The sequence below is a fragment of the Capsaspora owczarzaki genome (assembly GCF_000151315.2).
Source record: "Capsaspora owczarzaki ATCC 30864 unplaced genomic scaffold supercont2.17, whole genome shotgun sequence".
NCBI lineage: Eukaryota > Filasterea > Ministeriida > Capsasporidae > Capsaspora > Capsaspora owczarzaki.
This window is the reverse complement of record NW_011887308.1, coordinates 217,203-234,907: the sequence shown is the minus strand read 5'-3', so window position 1 is coordinate 234,907 and position 17,705 is coordinate 217,203. Positions and strand designations below refer to the sequence as shown.

The 17,705-nt window shown below is 53.6% G+C and overlaps 5 protein-coding genes across 5 annotated transcripts; 3 read left to right on the top strand and 2 right to left on the bottom strand.

The window, feature by feature from the left end:
- Positions 1–51: 51 nt before the first annotated feature.
- CAOG_08035 (mitogen-activated protein kinase kinase kinase kinase) lies at positions 52–2,928 on the top strand. The gene is made up of 11 exons (XM_004342587.2): positions 52–357; positions 631–735; positions 821–911; positions 999–1,114; positions 1,208–1,344; positions 1,443–1,524; positions 1,613–1,813; positions 1,911–1,987; positions 2,079–2,139; positions 2,254–2,505; positions 2,578–2,928. Exons 1-11 carry the CDS (start codon positions 79–81, stop codon positions 2,770–2,772), a joined length of 1,596 nt encoding a protein of 531 aa, XP_004342636.2. The 5' UTR covers positions 52–78; the 3' UTR covers positions 2,773–2,928.
- Positions 2,929–2,963: 35 nt separating this feature from the next.
- Positions 2,964–4,826, top strand: CAOG_08034 (hypothetical protein). The gene has a single exon (XM_004342586.2). It carries the CDS (start codon positions 3,005–3,007, stop codon positions 4,790–4,792), a length of 1,788 nt encoding a protein of 595 aa, XP_004342635.1. The 5' UTR covers positions 2,964–3,004; the 3' UTR covers positions 4,793–4,826.
- Positions 4,827–4,948: 122 nt separating this feature from the next.
- CAOG_08033 (serine/threonine-protein kinase ppk11) lies at positions 4,949–11,116 on the top strand. Its single transcript, XM_004342585.2, has 13 exons — positions 4,949–5,087; positions 5,343–5,477; positions 5,708–5,802; positions 5,947–6,065; positions 6,161–6,347; positions 6,460–6,586; positions 6,735–8,861; positions 8,979–9,113; positions 9,191–9,472; positions 9,559–9,766; positions 9,873–10,039; positions 10,134–10,417; positions 10,528–11,116. Exons 1-13 carry the CDS (start codon positions 5,049–5,051, stop codon positions 10,967–10,969), a joined length of 4,347 nt encoding a protein of 1,448 aa, XP_004342634.1. The 5' UTR covers positions 4,949–5,048; the 3' UTR covers positions 10,970–11,116.
- On the bottom strand, positions 11,096–13,398 carry CAOG_09155 (hypothetical protein). The gene is made up of 3 exons (XM_011272566.1): positions 11,441–13,398; positions 11,233–11,355; positions 11,096–11,148 (listed from the first exon to the last, which is right to left on the bottom strand). Exons 1-3 carry the CDS (start codon positions 13,267–13,269, stop codon positions 11,124–11,126), a joined length of 1,977 nt encoding a protein of 658 aa, XP_011270868.1. The 5' UTR covers positions 13,270–13,398; the 3' UTR covers positions 11,096–11,123.
- On the bottom strand, positions 13,379–17,316 carry CAOG_09154 (hypothetical protein). The gene is made up of 15 exons (XM_011272565.1): positions 17,204–17,316; positions 17,062–17,145; positions 16,891–16,974; positions 16,719–16,802; positions 16,564–16,638; positions 16,316–16,489; positions 16,146–16,229; positions 15,979–16,062; positions 15,829–15,912; positions 15,658–15,741; positions 15,489–15,572; positions 15,317–15,400; positions 15,159–15,242; positions 15,004–15,078; positions 13,379–14,928 (listed from the first exon to the last, which is right to left on the bottom strand). The coding sequence occupies exons 1-15, from the start codon at positions 17,278–17,280 to the stop codon at positions 13,509–13,511; spliced, it is 2,661 nt and encodes an 886-aa protein (XP_011270867.1). The 5' UTR covers positions 17,281–17,316; the 3' UTR covers positions 13,379–13,508.
- Between the last annotated feature and the right edge of the window lie 389 nt (positions 17,317–17,705).

Here is a 17,705-nt window from a genome sequence, read left to right as displayed (position 1 = left end):
TGGACGTGTCGATCTCCTCGTACCTTTTGATTTCATTCATTCAGTCTTTCAGTCATTTTCGCATTTTTGAGTTGTAGAATGTCGAGCGCTTCAACTCCAGCACGGCAGCTGTTTGACCTCCACGGCCAGTTTGGGGAGACCGACTGGGGCCCGCTGTTCAAAGCGACGAGCCGCACCACATCCGACGTGCTCACTGCCGAGGTCATCTCGTTCGACGGGATTGAAGAGGACGAAGCGACGCTGCGGGCACAGAGCGTCCGCGCACTGTACAGCCGACTTGCCGACGCCAACGGCCTCGTCGACCACCCAAACATTGAGCGCTTCATGGGCATCTTCCGAGACAAGCGCGAGCTCTGGGTAAGCGTGGCGGCGTCTCGAACAAACGAAAACCACCACCCACAAAGAATGCAAAACCGCGAGCGAACGAGCGTCAAAGTCGGCAAGCAAGCAACATTGAGCTAGAAAGTGCATGCCCTCGATTTGCATGCGATACACCGAGCAAACGTTATATGGAGAATGGGCGGTGATGAACGGCGCGGGGGCGGTTTTGAATGAGGGAAGAGAGGGAACCAAAATTCTCACCCAATTCCCGACCAAATTTGAAATACTGCATGGAAAAATGCATGGCAGATTACAACAGAGTACTGCTCGGCTGGGCAGCTGCAGAACATTGTGCAGATCGCCAAGGGTCTTCCGGAAGAAGCCATTGCGTATGTGTCTGCAGAGGTGCTCAAGGTAACGTTTTCGAAATTGAGATTCAGGGTGCAAATTTGAGCCATCATCTTTTTTCTCATGTCACTTTTCAACACAAATTTCGCAGGGCGTCCGATTCCTGCATGCTGCTGGAGTGGTGCATCGCAACATTACGCTGGATTCAGTGCTGCTTGGACTGGACGCGTCCGTCAAGCTCGGTAAACAGGGATTGTTCCGGCATCTCATTCCTCGCAAAATTCTGAATCTCTCACCCTCCACCTCCAACCTGACCTCCAACCTGACAGCCAAATTTGATGTGAGTCGCGAGCTGCAGCACTCCAGCCAGCGCCTCAAGTCGTTTGTGGGACTGCCTCATTATCTCTCGCCCGAGATGCTCATTACAAACAGCTACGGACCCAAGGTGCGTTGTTTTTCTTCTAGACATCCGATTTTGGAGCCCAACAGAAAACATAGCGTAACTCACGCTGTGGTGGTCTGCACCTTTGCACGGTAGATTGATATCTGGGCAATTGGAATTACGGCAATTGCGCAAGCTGAAATGTTCCCGCCACGACATGAGCTTCACCCGCTGAAGGTGATGATGGAGATTCCGCGCGCTGCTCCTCCAACCCTCAAGGATGCCAAGCGATGGTACGCTGAACCATTCATGCATGAGTTGAGCGAGACAGTCGAGTGCGTGTGCGAACGCCCCTGCATTGATTTGTGCTTTTGTTTGCGTCATTGCACAGGTCCTCGAACTTTAATGACTTTGTTGCTGCATGCCTCGTGCGCGAAGAAGACGCGCGCCCTACTTCGACAGACCTTGCCAAGGCAAGTGCTTGCCGTTCTTGCTCTGGCTATTGTTTCAAACTATGGTTCTGGTAGTTCACTTTTTTGCGATCTGGTTTGGCAACGACAGCATCCCTTCCTCACCAGCAAAGCGTCGGCTTCACGCATCATCTTGCGCGGGCTGTTGGAGCAATACGCGACCGAACTTGCCGAGATGATGCATGACGACGGCTCTGCTCCACAAGCCCCGACCTCGAGCACCTCTGCTGCAACCGAAGATCATGATTTGTCCGACACTGTGTCCTATGCCAGCGATTCTTTGGTGCAAAGGGTGAGCGGGTTGTTTGTCTTTTGTTTTGTAGAGGTTGCGAGACTCACTCACTTGCATTTGAAAAAACTAAAAAAAAAAAAAAAAAAAAAAACTACAGAATCCTGTGCACTTTGACACAGACAGCGACTCGGACCCAGAGTCACATCCCGACATGCTGGAAGCGATTGATGAAAGGTTTGAAGCTTTTGGGGCTCGATTTCTGGCTTTTGATTGTGGCTTGTGCTGACTGATTTAAACGGTTCTTTGTTCTTGACTTGAAAAATAGCGATGACCACGTTGCACCGGAAGCGAAAGCGCGACGAAAACGTGCCAAGAGCACCGTCAAGGTAATGCTCTCTTTGCGCGACTGCGTCCAATGTGTGTGCTCCAGTTTGTCCGAGTGCGCTTTGACTGACGTGTCGCTGTCTTTTGTTTGTTTTTTTTTTTTCCCTTGATTGCAGAAAAACCCGTTCGGCTTGACAGCACAGGCCGCATTGGCACAAGCAGCAAAGCTGCCCTTTACATCGCTCAAGTACTTGTCTCTCGATGATCTCGCGATTGCCCATCGATTGGACGACGACGATGCGCACTACAGCAGCACTCGGGCGTCGCTTCGTAGCTTCTCTGGCATCTGCACCGGTGTTGATGAAGACAGCGATGCCCATGTACAAGCTGTTGTGTCCGATTTGCTCCCACCTCGCTCTCGTCGTCGGGTAAGAGTGTGTGATGGACTTTGGCGTGATCCCATTTTGGTGCTTAACTTTTGCGTGCTTTGTTTGGAACAGAGTATCGACCCAACCGAGCTGCCCGAGCATGTCCATCATCTTGCCCACTTGGCATGGCTGCATCAGCATCGCGTCTTCACCACCGTGTGCCCCCACGAAGCGCAGACGGCGCTAGAAGCCACGTCCTTTGCCGTGCACCAAGTGACCGGGATGTATCTCAAGCTTAGCCATCCGTCCGCCATGGCCATGCCTTAGTGTCTTCCTTCAACAGTGCTGGAGTCGTTGCATGATGGAAAAAAAAACCGGACGATGTTGTGCTTGAGAAGTGTAAAGCGAAACAAAAACACAATCTACGACCGATCTGATATTTCCAGCTGATGATTTGTGCAATACAGACGCCGTTTCCAAGTCGTTTGCATTGATAAAACCCAGTCTTTTATTTTTATTATTATTGTTCCTTGCTCTCAGAGTCGCAGATATCTCAGACATGAGTTTGGCTTCCGAGCTGTTTGCCGACTTCCAGGACGACTCTGCCGCCATCGATGCGGCGGTCGCGGGCGGCGCGTCCATCAACAACCTGCACCACGGCATGTACACGCACGGCGCATCTGCGACTGGCACTGGCGCAGACGACTATGGCGCAGACGACTACGGCGCGGACGACCAGAACGTTGCCGGATCGTCGTCGGCGGCGTCGTCGTCGTTGCTGGGACGGTCCTCGGGCACTGCAGGTGACGGGTCGTCCTACTCGCTGGCGGGCGCATCTGGAACTGTAGCAGGGACCAGCGCGCTGACCGGGTCGCTCAAGACGGGCACAGTGCAGCAGTCCGCTCCATTGTACTACTCGCCCGACTTCCAAGCAGTGGTCGCTGCCGTGCGCCAGGCAGCCGCAGCGCCGCTGTCGGACATTGGATCTGCATCGTCGTTGTCGTCGTCGTCGTCGGCGTCGTCGGGTGGTGCTGCGCAGGAAGTTAACATCGAGTCCAACCCAGAGTACCAGCTCGTCGTCCGAGGCAACGCGCTCATAGTCGAGATTGATACCGAGATTCGTGTCATTCACAAGCTCGTGCGAGACGCCTATGCCGTGCGGTTCCCAGAGCTCGAAACACTGGTCGTCAATCCGGTGGATTACATGCGGACTGTGCTGGTGCTCAAAAACAATGTGGCCTCGGCCAAGGACGCCAATCTCGCCAGCTTTTTGGCCGCAGCCACAGCCATGGTTGTCGTCATGGGCTCGTCAACGCAGTCAGGCCAGCCTCTGTCTGAACTCGAACTTTCGCGCGTCGTGGAGGCGTCGGAGGTGGCTGTGGCGCTGGATGTTGCCAAACGAGACATCATTTCGTTTGTCGAGGGTCGAATGACATTTATTGCCCCCAACCTGTCCGTCTTGCTGGGCACTTCGGTTGCGGCCAAGCTGTTGGCACTGGCTGGCGGTCTCACGGCGCTGTCCAAAATCCCGGCCTGCAATCTGCAGATTCTCGGCCAAAAGAAGCTCGATATTGCGACTGGTGTCAGCGAGGCACCCACCGCGCCGCATGCCGGTGTCATCTACCAGAGCGACATTGTGCAACGAACACAGCCCGAGTTTCGCAAGCACACCATGCGCGTGCTGGCCGCCAAAGTGGCGCTCGTCGCGCGCGTTGATGCCTTCCACCAATCGACTGACGCCAGCATTGGCCGCAAAATCATGGACGAGATTGAGGCCAAGGTAGAAAAGCGCGAAGAGCCGCCGCCGCCGCGCCTTCCGAAGCCGCTTCCGGCGCCCAAGGAAGGCCGAAAGAACAAGCGTGGAGGAGCCCGTGTTCGCAAGGCCAAAGAGCGCGTCGCCCCAACCGAGCTGCGCAAGCAAGCCAACCGCGTCTCGTTCGGAGTTGCGGCCGAGCACCAGAACCAGATGGATCTCGGCTACGATCTTGGTATTGCTGGCAACGCCTCCAACGGCAAGATTCGCGTGGCCATGGTCGACAACAAGTCTCGCATCACCCTCTCAAAGAAGCTGCAAAAGGAGGTCCAACGGGAGCGTCTGCTCGCCGGAAACATGACCGCGCTTGCCCACGGTGCAGGTGTGGGTCAAGCATCAGCAGCAGCATCAGCAGCGCCTGCCGTCTCCGGCACGGCCACCGTCGCCTTCACCTCTGGCAAGGGCATTGAGATTGTCAACCCGAACGCTGCCGAACGCCGTGCTCCAGACTCTGCCAGCGGGTACTTTTCCACCATGGCGTCCTTCTCCAAAGTCAAGCGGCCTGGAGTTGGCACCAGTGCAATGCAGATGTAATGTCTGAGACGAAATAAATGTTACTAGTTTTCTGCTGTTGTACACAATGGTTGTTGATGTTTGGATTCAATGGTAAATTCATACAAAACTGGGATTTTTTTTTTTTCATTTCTCTTTTTTTTTTTTTTTTTTTTCTTTCGTTCCTTTCGTTCCCTTCCTCTGCTGCTGCTGCTGCTGCTGCTGCTGCTGCTGCTCGTTGCTCCTGCTGTTTGCTTCAGTTCTGTGATTTGCCTGCCCTCGGGACTGCTCCGCAACCATGGAGAAGCTCCCGAAGCCCGAGAAGCTCGGTCCCTATGTAAGCAGACCAGAATGAAAAGCAAAAAAAAAAAAAAAAAAAAAAACCATTTATTACCATTGGATTTGCATTGGATTTTTGATTTTTGATTTTATTTGATTTTTTATTTGATTTTTTATAAAATTTGAAACTCACTGACTTTTGGTGCTTTTGCATTGGGTTTTTTTTTTTTCGTTTGGTGATGATGTTGTTGATGTTGTGTAAATCACAATTGCAACCTCTTTCCTATGTGTGTGTGTGTGTGTGTGTGTGCAGATGATGGGCGGGATTATCGGCAAGGGCGGCTTTGGCGCAGTGTACAAGGCCATCAACGAGAACGACGGCACCACGGTCGCCATCAAGAAGGTCAAGGTTGGCAACATGGAGGTCTCGAAGCAAGGCGTCATCATGGTAAGCAAGCGCGGAGCGAACCAGGTCGAGACGGCGGGAGAGACGCGCGGCCGTTGGAGTTTGGCTGAACCGACCCAGCGAGACCCTCGACCTCGACCTCGACCTCTCCCATGTCTATGTCGGAGCATATCAGTCCTCAATGGTCACAACAACAGCATTGTACACATCTAACGTGTTCTTTTTTTTTTTTTTTTTTTGTGTGTGTGTGTGTGGGGTCCTCTGCCTCGTAGGGTGAAATTGACCTGCTCAAGAAACTCAAACACCCTAACATTGTCAAGTACATTTCGTGTCTCAGCAAGGACGGCTTCCTCTACATTGTTCTTGAGTATGTGCTGATTTTTTTACTGCTGCGAGGGGTCTTTATTTGTCCTGTGGGACCTTTGCCGCTGACCTTGGTCTCTTGCTCGGCTCTTGCTTGTCTCTCTCTCTCTCTTCCCCCCCCCGCCCCCTCGACCTTTTCCTTTGCCAGATATATCGAGAATGGATCGCTGCAGAGCATATGCAAAAAGTTTGGTCAAATCCCAGAGACGCTGACGAGCGTGTACATTGCTCAAGTGTTGGAGGGCTTGAACTTTTTGCACGAACAAGGTTTGCTCGCTGACTGCGTTTTTGGAAAGTGGGTCGGCCGTAGTAGAAAATGCTGATTGGTCTACCATTGGATGCGTGTCGTGCTCACCTCACAGGTGTCATTCATCGTGACATTAAGGGTGCAAACATTCTCACAACCAAGGACGGCCATGTCAAACTTGCCGATTTCGGTGTCGCGACGACGCTCGTGGACAATGAAAAGGTGGATGTTGTTGGTACTCCGTACTGGATGGCTCCCGAGATTATCGACATGAGTGGACCTACAACAGCGTCTGATATTTGGTGAGTGCAAAATGCTCTCTTCCAAATGCTTTGATGCTTTGGGCGTGGAATGACCCTCTCTCTCACTGTTCACCTTGCCTTTACGTTGTCGCTCTTGCCTCTGTGCTTGCAGGAGTGTTGGAAGCACCGTTATTGAACTCGTTAGCGGCAATCCGCCCTATTTCGAACTTGATCCCCTTCCGGCCATGTTCCGCATCGTGCAGGACGACCACCCGCCACTTCCCGAGGGTGTCTCTGGTGTAAGTAGTCAACGAGGATGCTTTTTATGCATTTTGCTCGAAGCGCGGTGTTTTATTTTCTGGATTTATCGTTTAACGCTCGGTTTCTTTTATTCCTTTTCTTTCTTCTTCCTCTCCTCCTCTCTTGCCTCCCTTCTCTCGTGGTCAGGCGCTGCGTGACTTTTTCATTCAGTGCTTCCAAAAAGACCCCAACCTTCGCATTTCGGCCAAAAAACTTCTGCGTCACCCGTGGCTGGCGACCGTGAAAAAGAACCAGGTCAAGCGGGCTCCTAGTTCTGCATCGCAGGCGTCTGTAACCTCCGAGGACAAGTGGGACACGGCTTTGACCACCATCAAGAACTTTAACACGTCGCGATCGAATGTAGCGCGCTCTCCGTCGTCGGCCAACGCTGCGAACGCTGCCGCTGCTGCAGAGGGCCGCCGCAAGCAGAGCAAAGTTCGCCGCGAGCGCAGCATTGGCAAGATGGATGCGTACATCAGCACGGCTGCTGCCACGGCTGCGGATGGGGACAAGCAACGCGGCGGCGAAGGCAAGGCGCGTCCGTTCTCTGCCATTCCTTCGTCTCGCCCTTCCTCCAAGCCCTCGCAAGAACCGGCTACTGCCACCAGCGACAACAATCAAAACTGGCTCGGAGCTGCGCGCAGCATGTTTGACTCTGCCGCGGACATGACCGCCCAAGTGGTTGCTGAAAAGGCCCGCTTGAGCAAGGAGCGTCCAGTCAGTGCCATTTCTGCTCGGCAGGCCGCTGCGTCGGCCCAGGCGTCCACGCCCGTACCACGTGGACTGCAGTCGATTGATTTGAGCGGGGTCAACTCGCCCGACGCCAGCATCGGCTCTGTCTATAGCAACTCGCCCACCATCATCGCTGGCCCTGACGGCAGTCCCCTGCCTCGCGGAATTGGTGGTGACAACTGGGACGAGGACTTTGAGGGTGATATCAACGTTGGGAGCAAAACAGCATCCACCATCAAGGTGCTCAATGTCAAGCAGCTGCCCCGAGCGCTCGCCGCGAGCGCCGCTGCCTCGACTGCCAAGAGCGCTACTCCTCCGCTCAACACTGCGCACGTGACAACCCGGAAACCCTCCAACGATGCCAAGTACGATGGCGATGACTGGGAGAGTGACTTTAAGCTCCCTCCTGGCGGTGCCTTGCCCATCGCCAAGGGCCGCACTTCTTCTGGCTCTGCGCCCGCACCAACCAGCACGGCCGCGCCTGCTGCTGCTGCTGCTGCATCAAAGCCCTCATCTGGTGGCTCGGCTGCGCAAAGTGCTGCCAAGGCCCGCTCCGTCAACAACCCCGCCGTCAAGGACCTCTCGGCGTTTGTTGACAAGGACGAGGACGACGACGAAGTGGTGGTTGTGCGCACCTCCATCATCACACCGGCCACCTCGACCAACGCCACCCCGATCTTTGCTGCGGCCAACAACCCGGCTGCTGCAGCTTTGCCGCGCGCACTGGGCGGCGTCTCCTCTGTGCTGGCCAAGTACCGCGACTCGGACGATTCGTTCAACGATTTTGACGTGGACGATGACGTCTTCTCCAAGATTAAGAATCCCTCCAACAGCGCCCCCAACCAGCTGCGCATGATCTCGCCCGAGACCCTCCAGTATCAGAAGGACGCTGCTGCGGCTGCCGGTAGCGGTGCTCCTGCGCCCGATCCGTCTGGGCTGAGCCGCTATGCGGAAAAGGAGTCGGATGCTGACTTTTCCGACTTGAGCGGCCCCAGGCTCAAGGCCACAGCCACATCGGCCGCTGCTAGCACCTCCCCGAGCAAGACCTCTCCGGGCAAACCGTTTGGTCACTCTCGCACCGGCAGCACTGGCGGCCATCCCAAGCTTGTCGGCAAAATCAGCGGCTCGAGTCCCACATCCGGCTCCTCGACCCTCATTGGCAGCGGCGGTGCCATTGGCTCGCTCAAGGCCAACGCTGGCAACCATTCGCTCAAGGTGCGTCCGCCGACCATGGGCTCCCGTCCCCAGTCATCGTCCGGCCAGGCCGACGACGACGACGCTGGCTTTGATGCTAGCGGTGACACCCCACTCAAGCTGCGCTCCAACAACCGCATGGACACCTGGAACGTTGCCGCCGAAGAAAGCGAGGGCGACGACGACGATCCGTTCGCCGATGTCGAGGACGAGTTTGAAGAGTACGATGAAGAGGAGGCCATTGGCCGGGACAAGCATGCTCGCATCAGCACTGAGATTCTCGGTCTTATCTCGGGCTTCCGCACTCCGCAGCCTGAAGCCACTGTTCTTGCTTCGTGTGAAACGCTGGTACGAATCGGAAAAGGAGGAGGGGGGGGGCGAATTGGTTTTGTGGTTTTGATTTGCAGAAGGAAGAGTTGCTCATATTTGTACTGCACTTGCGTCGTCACACCCGAAAATGTGCAGATTACCTTGTTCTTGGAGAATCCCGACCAAAAGCTCGAGCTCATTGCCAACCACGGAGTTGTCCCCATCTTTGAAATGCTCGAAGCGGCTCGTCAAATTACTGTCGTTCATAGCGTTCTGCGCGTGATCAACACTGTAAGATGCTTGTTTCTCTTTGGCAATTGTACTGCTGCGAGAAATCTTCGGAGACGCTCAACAATAACGCCTGCTAGATTGTCGAGTCCAACACTCTGATTCAAGAGAATCTTTGCTTGATTGGCGGCTTGCCAGCCGTGATGAAGTACGCTGCCAACACGTACGCCTTGGAAGTGCGCACAGAGGCCGTGCGCTTCATTCGCGAGGTCTGCTACTCCGAGTCTCCCGTCACTCTGCAAATGTTTATCGCCTCGCGAGGCTTGCCTGTTCTTGTCGAGTGCATCGAGCCGGATTTTGCCAAGTTCCGTCCTCTGTCTTTGATGGCTTTTGAGAGCATTCTTCCCGTGTTCGAGATTGAGGTTGGTGGTTGTTGTGCTTTGCTTGGGGCTGTGTTTCTCTCTCTTCGTTCTGAGCACTAGAAACTGACTCGTATTCCTCTTTGTAGACTGCCGTTCCCAAAAACGACTTTGCTCGCATCCTTACGAAGTGCGGCTTTGTGCGTCGAATGTTTACTCTGTTGCGCAACCTGCTGCGCGACCGCAGCGATCCCGATTCGCTGCTCTACGCCAACTACATTGGCGACCTGTTCCTGCTCTTCTCCCATGCCGACGCCTTGGTGAAGGCCGAGCTTGCCGCTGTCGACTTGCTGAAGGGTGCGGCGCTGTTCGTTGTTCGAGTTTTTGCTGTGCTTGCATTCTTTGAGGTGTTTTTTTTTTTTTTGTCGGATGTCTCACCCCCTCATCTTCCCGTGCGGTGCAGATCTCATTGCTCTTTTCAGCGACATGCCCCCAGAGCTTCTTCTCAAGTTCATCAAGACGGTCAAGAACCTGACGTACGAGCCGCAGACGCTGTCCTGCTTGATGGAGGCGGGCGTCATCCCGAAGCTCATTCGCATTCTGGAGCTGCGCTCTGGTCTCTTCCTCACGGTATGCACTCGACTGTTCAACAACAAATCGGCCCTGCCCAGAGACTGACTTGATCTCCGCTCCTTCTTCTTTTTGCGTTTGCCGTTTTGCCCAGGAAATGCACAACCACGTCCTCGGCTGCTTGTTCAACTTTTGCCGCATCAGCCGCGAGCGCCAGGAGCATGCTGCCGTTTCTGGTATTGTACCTCAACTCAAGTACTTTATTACCATTCCCAACAGCCCGCTGCGTCAAGTGGCCCTCCAAATCATCTGCGACATTGCTTACGCCAGCAAGAAAGCTCGCTCCATTCTCTGGGAAAACGATGGTGTTCGCCTCTTTATCGATCTGCTTCGTGATCCCTACTGGCAGGTCAATGCCGTCGACGCCCTTGCCACCTGGTACGTGTTGGGGGGGGGGTTTTTTCTGGGGTTTTTCGGTGCGAGAAAAGGTGATGTTGATGCCAACCGCCCGCTTCCTCCTGCTCTTTACCTCCTGATTGCTCACACAGGTTCCAGGATGACGACCACCAGCATGTGGAGCCACTGTTGTCCAAGCCCGACGCCATCGAAAAGATTGCGCGCGCCTTCACGCTGTGTCGCTCACCGGCGTTTGACAACATGATGGAGCCCCTCACCAAGCTGACCATTTCCAAGCCCGCGCCGTCTAGCAATGCCGTCAACCGCTCTCTTGGTCTGTCCAAGTTGCCCACGACTCTCATTGAGCGACTCAACCACCCCAAGGCCAACGTCCGTCTCAACTTGCTCAAGGCGCTTTTCAACCTGTACAATGGGTCTGAAAACAAAAACAAGATGGTGTACGACTGTGGTTTGGTCCTCGTGGCGAAGCGTCTTTGCAATGACACTGCCATTCTCGTCCAAGAGTTGGCGCGCAAGCTGCTCGAGTCGCTCGAAGACGCTGGGCTTGCCGCCCGTCCCGAGACCCCAGTGTAGACGTGCATTCTGATGCTCTACAGTGCAAGTTTAGTGCATGGACGCCTTGTGTCTGCATTAATTTTCGCATGGGGTTTTTGTTTTTATGCGTTGTGGTTTGATCGTTCTGCTTTGTTGGAAATATTAAGGCATACTTTTATTGCGGTATCTCATTCTAGTCCTTCATTTTCTTGGAAGCTCTGTAATCAAAAGCGCACGCGAGACCATGAGTGACACTTTGACACTCAGAAAATACAAGCCAAAAACAACAAAAAAATCCGTACCCTTCGGCCTTCTCCTCGGCCTTGCGTTTCATGATGGCCTGGACTTTCTGGAAATCGTTGCCCATCTTGGTTCGAGCTTGGCGCAGTTCCTTGGCCATGGCGGCTTTATCTGGCGCCTTGGAACTGTGGCATCCAAGGGAAAAAATGGCAAATCACAAATGAATACTCCCCCAAAAACCACTCACAGACATCGTTCAATGAACGCTACCTAGATTCGCCCGTGTGTGCAAGCCATTCTTCCTCGTTGTCAAAGTCAAAGCGAGTCAGCGTGTGCGTTGGATTGGCCATATTTTTCATGACGCGATCGTAGGAGGACTCTTCTTCATCACCGTCCAGCGCGTCTTTGCTTCCATCCAGCTCTTTAACACGGTGAAACCGCCGAGGATAATACTCGTCTTCGTTTTGGGAGGTGAGAGACATGGTGAGCTTGCGCTCTCCCGCAAACTGCTTTTGGGACTGCGCTGCTTGTTGGAGCTCTGGCTTGAGAGCGTCTAATGCGACTTGCAAGCTGGCACGTTCAGAATTGACGGTGGGACCACTGGACGCCGAGCTAGAAGACGCCTGCTGGCTGGTTGTTGTTGTGATTGCAGCAGAAGTTGTTGAACTAAAGTAGCTTGCAGGCCGTTTGTCAACATCCATAGGGGTGACGGTCGCTTCGTTGCCATGGGGCTCAGCGACACGGGGCACGTATTCGCCGACGTCTGCAAAAATGTCATCGTCAGCGTTGTCGGCCGAGGTACCAGTTTCTTGAGTGGCCGTCGCCGTTGCTGCGGGCGTGGCTCGCGACAAGGATGGAGAAACGGCTGGAGCATGGATGGAAGGTGCCTTATCGCCTTCTTTTGGCAGGGCAGTGTGCATGGGAAACGCGGGCGTTGGAAAAGCTGGCTCTGGAGCGGATGAGTGGTGGGCTTTGCTGCCCTTTTCTTTTTTGCTCGCCGTTGTGGTCTTTTGCAGTGCACGCTCTTCTCGACGAACGGTCATCATTTGCACCAGCTTGTTGATGATGATTTCAGTGTTACCGACCTTGTGCTCCATCAGCTGAAGCGTTGATGCGGACAAGTCTGCTTTCGAACGGATGGCACTTGTTGGGACATCACCCGACAGATAGTCCGAGGTGAGGTCACACACAAAAGCCATTCGGCCAGGCAGGAACAGGTCGTTGTACATGGGTCGGGAATTGCCAAAGAGGGTTTCGTGAATGTTGCGCGCGAGCTTTGAATGAAATTTCGGTGCTTTGTCGTCGTCGTCGTCGTCGTGGTCGTCGTCGTCCTGACCGAGAAGGCTGTTGCCCTCGTTCAGCTCCATTGGCTGCACGCCATCTGCGACAGCCGAAGGCGCTGTAGCGGTGAATGACGTTGGGAGCGGTTGCTGCAGTTGCTTTGGTGCCAATTTCGTGCTCGTAGCGCCTGCCACAGCCGCCACACTTGTTTGCTTTTCGGCATGAAGCACGCCACTGTTTGCTTGCTCGATGCTTGCTTGTTCCTTCTTGAGCAGTGCGAAATCGAGACCTCGCACGAGATGCGTGTGCTTTGCATCGCCACCCAGAAACTTGCTCTGCTCAATCTCGAGCCTGCGCCGCTCCTCGTCGTTGTGCACAGACTCTGTGAGCTGCTCCAGCCGTGCCTGGTAGCTGTTCATCAGCGCCTCCGACGCCTTAAAGTCCGGGTTGATGCCCTTCCTGCGCTCCTCAGCGCGATCGCGGTACTTTGGCTCGCTCGACGCGGAGGCAGCAGCAGCCGCAGCCCGCTGCGCCGCCCGCTGTGGGTTTTGATGGTGGCGGCCAGTTTGTCCCGGCTGCGCGGGTGTCTGGCCACCTGTTGATCCCGGCTTGACTGGCGCTGGCGGCATGAACGGGTTGGACGTAGGGCCATCATCGCTCGATCCTGCTGCCCCCGTCGTCGCTGATTTAGCAGTAGTAGTAGTAGTAGTAGCAGCAGTAGTGCTTGATCGTGAAGTGAGACCCGACGTGGTGCGCGGCGTCATCAGCAGCTTGCGAAAGTCTGAGTTGGACAGCGTGTTGCCATCCTGGTTTGACATTTTCGTCGAGTCTCAGCAGCGCGAGTTCTCAGAGATGTGTCTGGAAAAAATCAGTGGGCGTTGTTATTGTTGTTTGTTGGAATACTTATGTTGGAATACTTGGTTTGTAAATTTCAAGTATTATTCAGAATACGAAAAGAAAGACTGAGATTCCGGGTCAAGTCTGAACGGTTGGGAAATTTCTATTCCATTTCCCATACTGCAGCAACATCATCATCAACAAGAAACAACACAAAGGCTCACTGAACAAAAGTCTGGTTGTATGTGCCCGTTTCAAAGGAGGTCGGAAGGACTCTGCAAATCATGCACTTGTCTTGACGCTGAATCATCCATTGAGCACATGCAACGCAGACACATGCGTGGCAGCACGGCATCAATTTGGCATTGGTCGGGGCGTTGAAGCAGACCAAGCACTCTCGATCGCTGCCTGCAACAGCCTCTTCCTCGTTTTCTCCAGCTTCTTCCCCCGACAATCGTCTCAGGATCTCGCCAAACGACGGTCGATCAACTCGCGTGGGTTCGAGACAATCAGGCGCAAGATCCGCCGCCATGGCTTGAGCCGCGTCCTTGTCTTGCGGGCTCCAGTCAATTGCTTTGTCAAGCACCCCGTCAATTTTACGGCTCTTTTTCAGCTCGCGTCGAACAGTACCCATCAGGTCGAGGCTGGGCTGCTGTCCAGTAACGAGCTCAAGTAGAATCATGCCGTAAGAGTACACATCCGTTTTGATGGAGACCTTGCCTTCCTGGTGGTACTGTGGGCAAATGTACTGCAGTGTGCCTTGAACAGTTTGCGTACGAATGTAGCTGTGAGCATCCACTTGAGCTGGCATAGAGCGCGTCAGACCAAAGTCGGCGACCTTGGCATGAAAGTCAGCGGCCAAAAGTACATTGTCCGTTTTGAGATCCAAGTGGAACAGCGGCTGGCGCGGAATGGCAGTTTGCACAAAGTGCATAGCATTTGCAATACTTGTGGCAATGGTTTGGCGTTGCTGCCAACTCAATGCAGGCGTGCCACCCTTGCGATCGAGACGATCGCGAACAGAACCGTTTGGCATCAGCTCGAAGACCAAGCAACGCTCGTTGCCTTCCTGGGCATAGCACATGATGGTGACGATATTTGGGTGACGGAAACGCGAGAGGGCTTCGAGCTCAGCCTCAAACTGCGCGACACCTTGAGTTGAATCCGCTGCCAACCGTTTGACAGCAACTCGCTGACCGCTCCACACACCAGAGTAGACGCTACCAAATCCACCACCACCGATGCGCTTGGACTCTGAAAACTGCGCCGTTGCTTCCGATAGGACTTGCAACGACACTCGCGGAATGGTGGAGAGGATGGGTGCAGCAGAGGTTATTGGTGGTGCTTGGCGCTCGAGTTCGAGCTGGGCAATGCGAGCTTGCAGTTGACGGATCTCTTCGGTGGAGTCAGTTGGTATCGCGGGACCCGCGTTCGCGCTGCCACGGGGTTTGGAGGCAGGGGCAGGAGGCGTCGGAGAAGATGGAGCGTGGCTGGAACTTGGAGCAGCGTGTGGCACGCCTGCGGCTGCAGAACGGGCAACTTGCGGATCTGTCGTTGTTGGAACGCTTGGACGGACTTGAGCGGCGCGAGAAGCCATCTCCTGTAGTTGAGCAGGTGAAGGCGTACTTTGATTCAAAATGCTGTATGACAGTCCAATGCAGGTCAGTGCAGCGCTCCATCCAACTGTGATTGCGGAACCAGCATGTCAAAATTACGAAAGGTTGCATGTCTTGTTGCCAACTTGTTGCAAAGCATTGCTGCCAGTTTCGGAAATGACGTTCCGATCAAGTCTTGACGTTGCAGTGATATCGTTCTCAAGTTAGAGGAGAAAAACACAAACATTTGCACTCTTCAGCGCTGTTTAACTCACTTGAGAAACATCACCGTCTTGTTGACTTTGAGTGCCTCAGCAATTGCCTGCGCTCCAGCATCGCCAATCTGATTATAGTACAGGCTGTCCGTCCCCTCCATCAGTGAGCGCTATGAATGCTCTCTGGAGGTCATATCGATAAGATGGTGTTGTCTTACTAGAGTTCTGTCACGACCGTGTTTACTTTGAGCGCCTCTGCAATTGCCCGCACAGCAGCATCCCCAACGCGATTAAAACTCAGACTGTATATCCCCTTCACCAGTGAGCACTCTGAATACACTCTGCTGAGATCACCCACTCACATACATCAGTCAAAGAGACATGACGTACTCGAGTGAGGTCAGTGTCTTGTTCACTTTCAGTCCCTCACCGATGGCCTGCGCACCTGTATCGCCGATCTGAGTGGCACGCAAGCTGTCCGTCCCTTCCATCCGTGAGCACTCTGAATGACCTCTGCAGGATCACTCACTCATAAATCAATCAAAGTGAGAACACGTACTTGAGTGTAGTCAGCATCTTGTTCACTTTGAGCGATGCGGCAATCGCCTGCGCTCCGGTATCGCCGATCTGATTGACACTCAAGCTGGTCATTTCTTTCATCGGTGAGCACTTTGGATGCTCTCCGCTAAATCCGGCACTCACATGCATCCGTCAAGGGGAGATGACTTACAAGAGAAAGGTCGGTGTCGTATTCACTTTGAGTGCCCCAGCAATCGCCTGTGCTCCAGCTTCGCCAATTAAATTCCCGCCCAGACTGTGCGTCCACTCCGTCAGTGAGCACTCAAGGATGCCCTCCACTGCAATCACGACCCACACTTACTCAATGTGGTTCATCGTTGTGTTCACTTTGAGTGCTTCGGAAATCGCCTGCGCTCCAGCATCGGCAATCTGATTGTTACTCAAACTGTCCATCCTTCCATCAGTGAGTACTCGTCATGGCCTTTGTTGTGGTTCCTCATGTGCATCAGTCAACGTAACATGACGTACTCGAGCTTCCTCACGGTCGTGTTCAGTTGGAGTGTCTCAGCAATCGTCTGCGCTCCAGCATCGTCAATCTGTTTCGTACATAGACTGTGCGCCATTCCGTCAACACACGAGATGTTACACGTTTTCCAATAAACTCGGTTGTGTTTAAGGCGGGGGGGGGGATTCCTTACTTGAGCCGCTCACTCGCATTCTTGACTTTGTCATACCACTGGTGCTGTCTCTGAGTCACGTTCTCTGTAGAACGTGCTACTTGCGGACTTTCAGTTGAAACGTTGGCCTGGAACTTCGCGTGAGCAGCGTGAGACTGCAGTTGAGCAGGTGGAGGCGGGTGTTGACGTTCCAGCCTGTTTGAGAATTCAACACACATGAGTGCTGCATTCCAACTGATTGTGACTGAAGAAGTGATATTTCAACTTACGCAGGGTTGCATGCCGTGTTGCCAACTTGTTTCAAGCGATTGATGCCATGTTCGGCAATGAAGTTGTTATCAAGACTGGAGTTTGCAGTGATATAGTTCTCAAGTTTGACCGAGAAGACGCAACGTTTGAAACTCTGCAGCAAAGTTCAACTCACCTGAGCACACTCAGTCTGTCGTTCACCTTGAGTGTCTCAGCAATCACCTCGGCACCAGCATCGCCAATCTGGTTCTCATTCAAACTGCTCGTCCCATCCATCTGTGAGCCACTCTGAATCTCTTCGGCAGAAATCAGCCACATATATACATGGTCCAGCTGAGATGCTTTACCCGAGTACGGTCACCGTCCTGTTCACTTTGAGTGCCTCAGCAATCGCCTTCGCTCCAGCATCGCCAATCTGATTCCAGCCCAGACTGTCCATCCCCTCCTCCATCAGTGAGCTCTCGATGCCATCTGTTGAAACCACCACTCATATCATCAATAAAAATGAGACGCCTTACTTGAGCTCAGTCAGCCGCCTGTTCACTTTCAGCGCTTCTGCAATCGCCTGTGCTTCAGCATCGCCATACTGCCTCTCATGCAGGCTGTCTCCATTTCGTGAGCACAATTCACACTGTTCCCATATTGCCGGCTTTTTCTTACCTGAACCATTGACTGGCATTCTTGACTATGTCATACACCTCGCGCTGTTTCGAATTCATCCTCTGATACGACAGCATTTGTAATACCGTAGCTGGGATCAAAAACAAACCACGACTGAAAGCGCTTCTTTTTTTGGGAGGTTTGTTCGGCTCTTCGCGAATTCTTGTTATGATCAGAGATCGTTCGACAAAAATACGAGTAATGGGTTGATGATGAGAGTAATGATAGGGAAACAAGAGACTTCACTGAGACAAAGCGACGAGTGAACGCACTCCAAATACCCATGACAGTTGTCTTGAACAAGCGGTCGAGACGGAGTCCACCCAAAGTCTAGCGATGCACGAGCCTTGTTTCAAACACGCGCGGTATTTAGTAGTCTTCGTTCGTCAGATACAGGAAGGGAGGAATGGTCGTACTTCCGGCATCAGGCCTTGAACGACCAAGAGGATCTGAAACTTTGGCGACTCGCTTGACCGTGATTGATGGCGGGATTTCCTTTGTT

Bases quoted from the DNA above. Each gene is read 5' to 3' on its own strand.
- CAOG_08035 (XM_004342587.2), top strand. From the start codon at position 79: ATGTCGAGCGCTTCAACTCCAGCACGGCAGCTGTTTGACCTCCACGGC. The intron at 358-630 runs GTAAGCGTGGCG...AATGCATGGCAG, and splicing joins GAGACAAGCGCGAGCTCTGG to ATTACAACAGAGTACTGCTC. The intron at 912-998 runs GTAAACAGGGAT...CCAACCTGACAG, and splicing joins GGACGCGTCCGTCAAGCTCG to CCAAATTTGATGTGAGTCGC.
- CAOG_08034 (XM_004342586.2), top strand. From the start codon at position 3,005: ATGAGTTTGGCTTCCGAGCTGTTTGCCGACTTCCAGGACGACTCTGCC.
- CAOG_08033 (XM_004342585.2), top strand. From the start codon at position 5,049: ATGGAGAAGCTCCCGAAGCCCGAGAAGCTCGGTCCCTAT. The intron at 6,066-6,160 runs GTTTGCTCGCTG...CTCACCTCACAG, and splicing joins GAACTTTTTGCACGAACAAG to GTGTCATTCATCGTGACATT. The intron at 6,587-6,734 runs GTAAGTAGTCAA...TCTCGTGGTCAG, and splicing joins TTCCCGAGGGTGTCTCTGGT to GCGCTGCGTGACTTTTTCAT.
- CAOG_09155 (XM_011272566.1), bottom strand. From the start codon at position 13,269: ATGTCAAACCAGGATGGCAACACGCTGTCCAACTCAGACTTTCGCAAG. The intron at 11,356-11,440 runs GTAGCGTTCATT...TGGATGCCACAG, and splicing joins GCACACACGGGCGAATCTAG to TTCCAAGGCGCCAGATAAAG. The intron at 11,149-11,232 runs GTACGGATTTTT...TTTTGATTACAG, and splicing joins GCCGAGGAGAAGGCCGAAGG to AGCTTCCAAGAAAATGAAGG.
- CAOG_09154 (XM_011272565.1), bottom strand. From the start codon at position 17,280: ATGCTGTCGTATCAGAGGATGAATTCGAAACAGCGCGAGGTGTATGAC. The intron at 16,803-16,890 runs GTAAAGCATCTC...TGGGACGAGCAG, and splicing joins AGGACGGTGACCGTACTCGG to TTTGAATGAGAACCAGATTG. The intron at 15,243-15,316 runs GTAAGACAACAC...GGGGACGGACAG, and splicing joins ACGGTCGTGACAGAACTCTA to CCTGTACTATAATCAGATTG.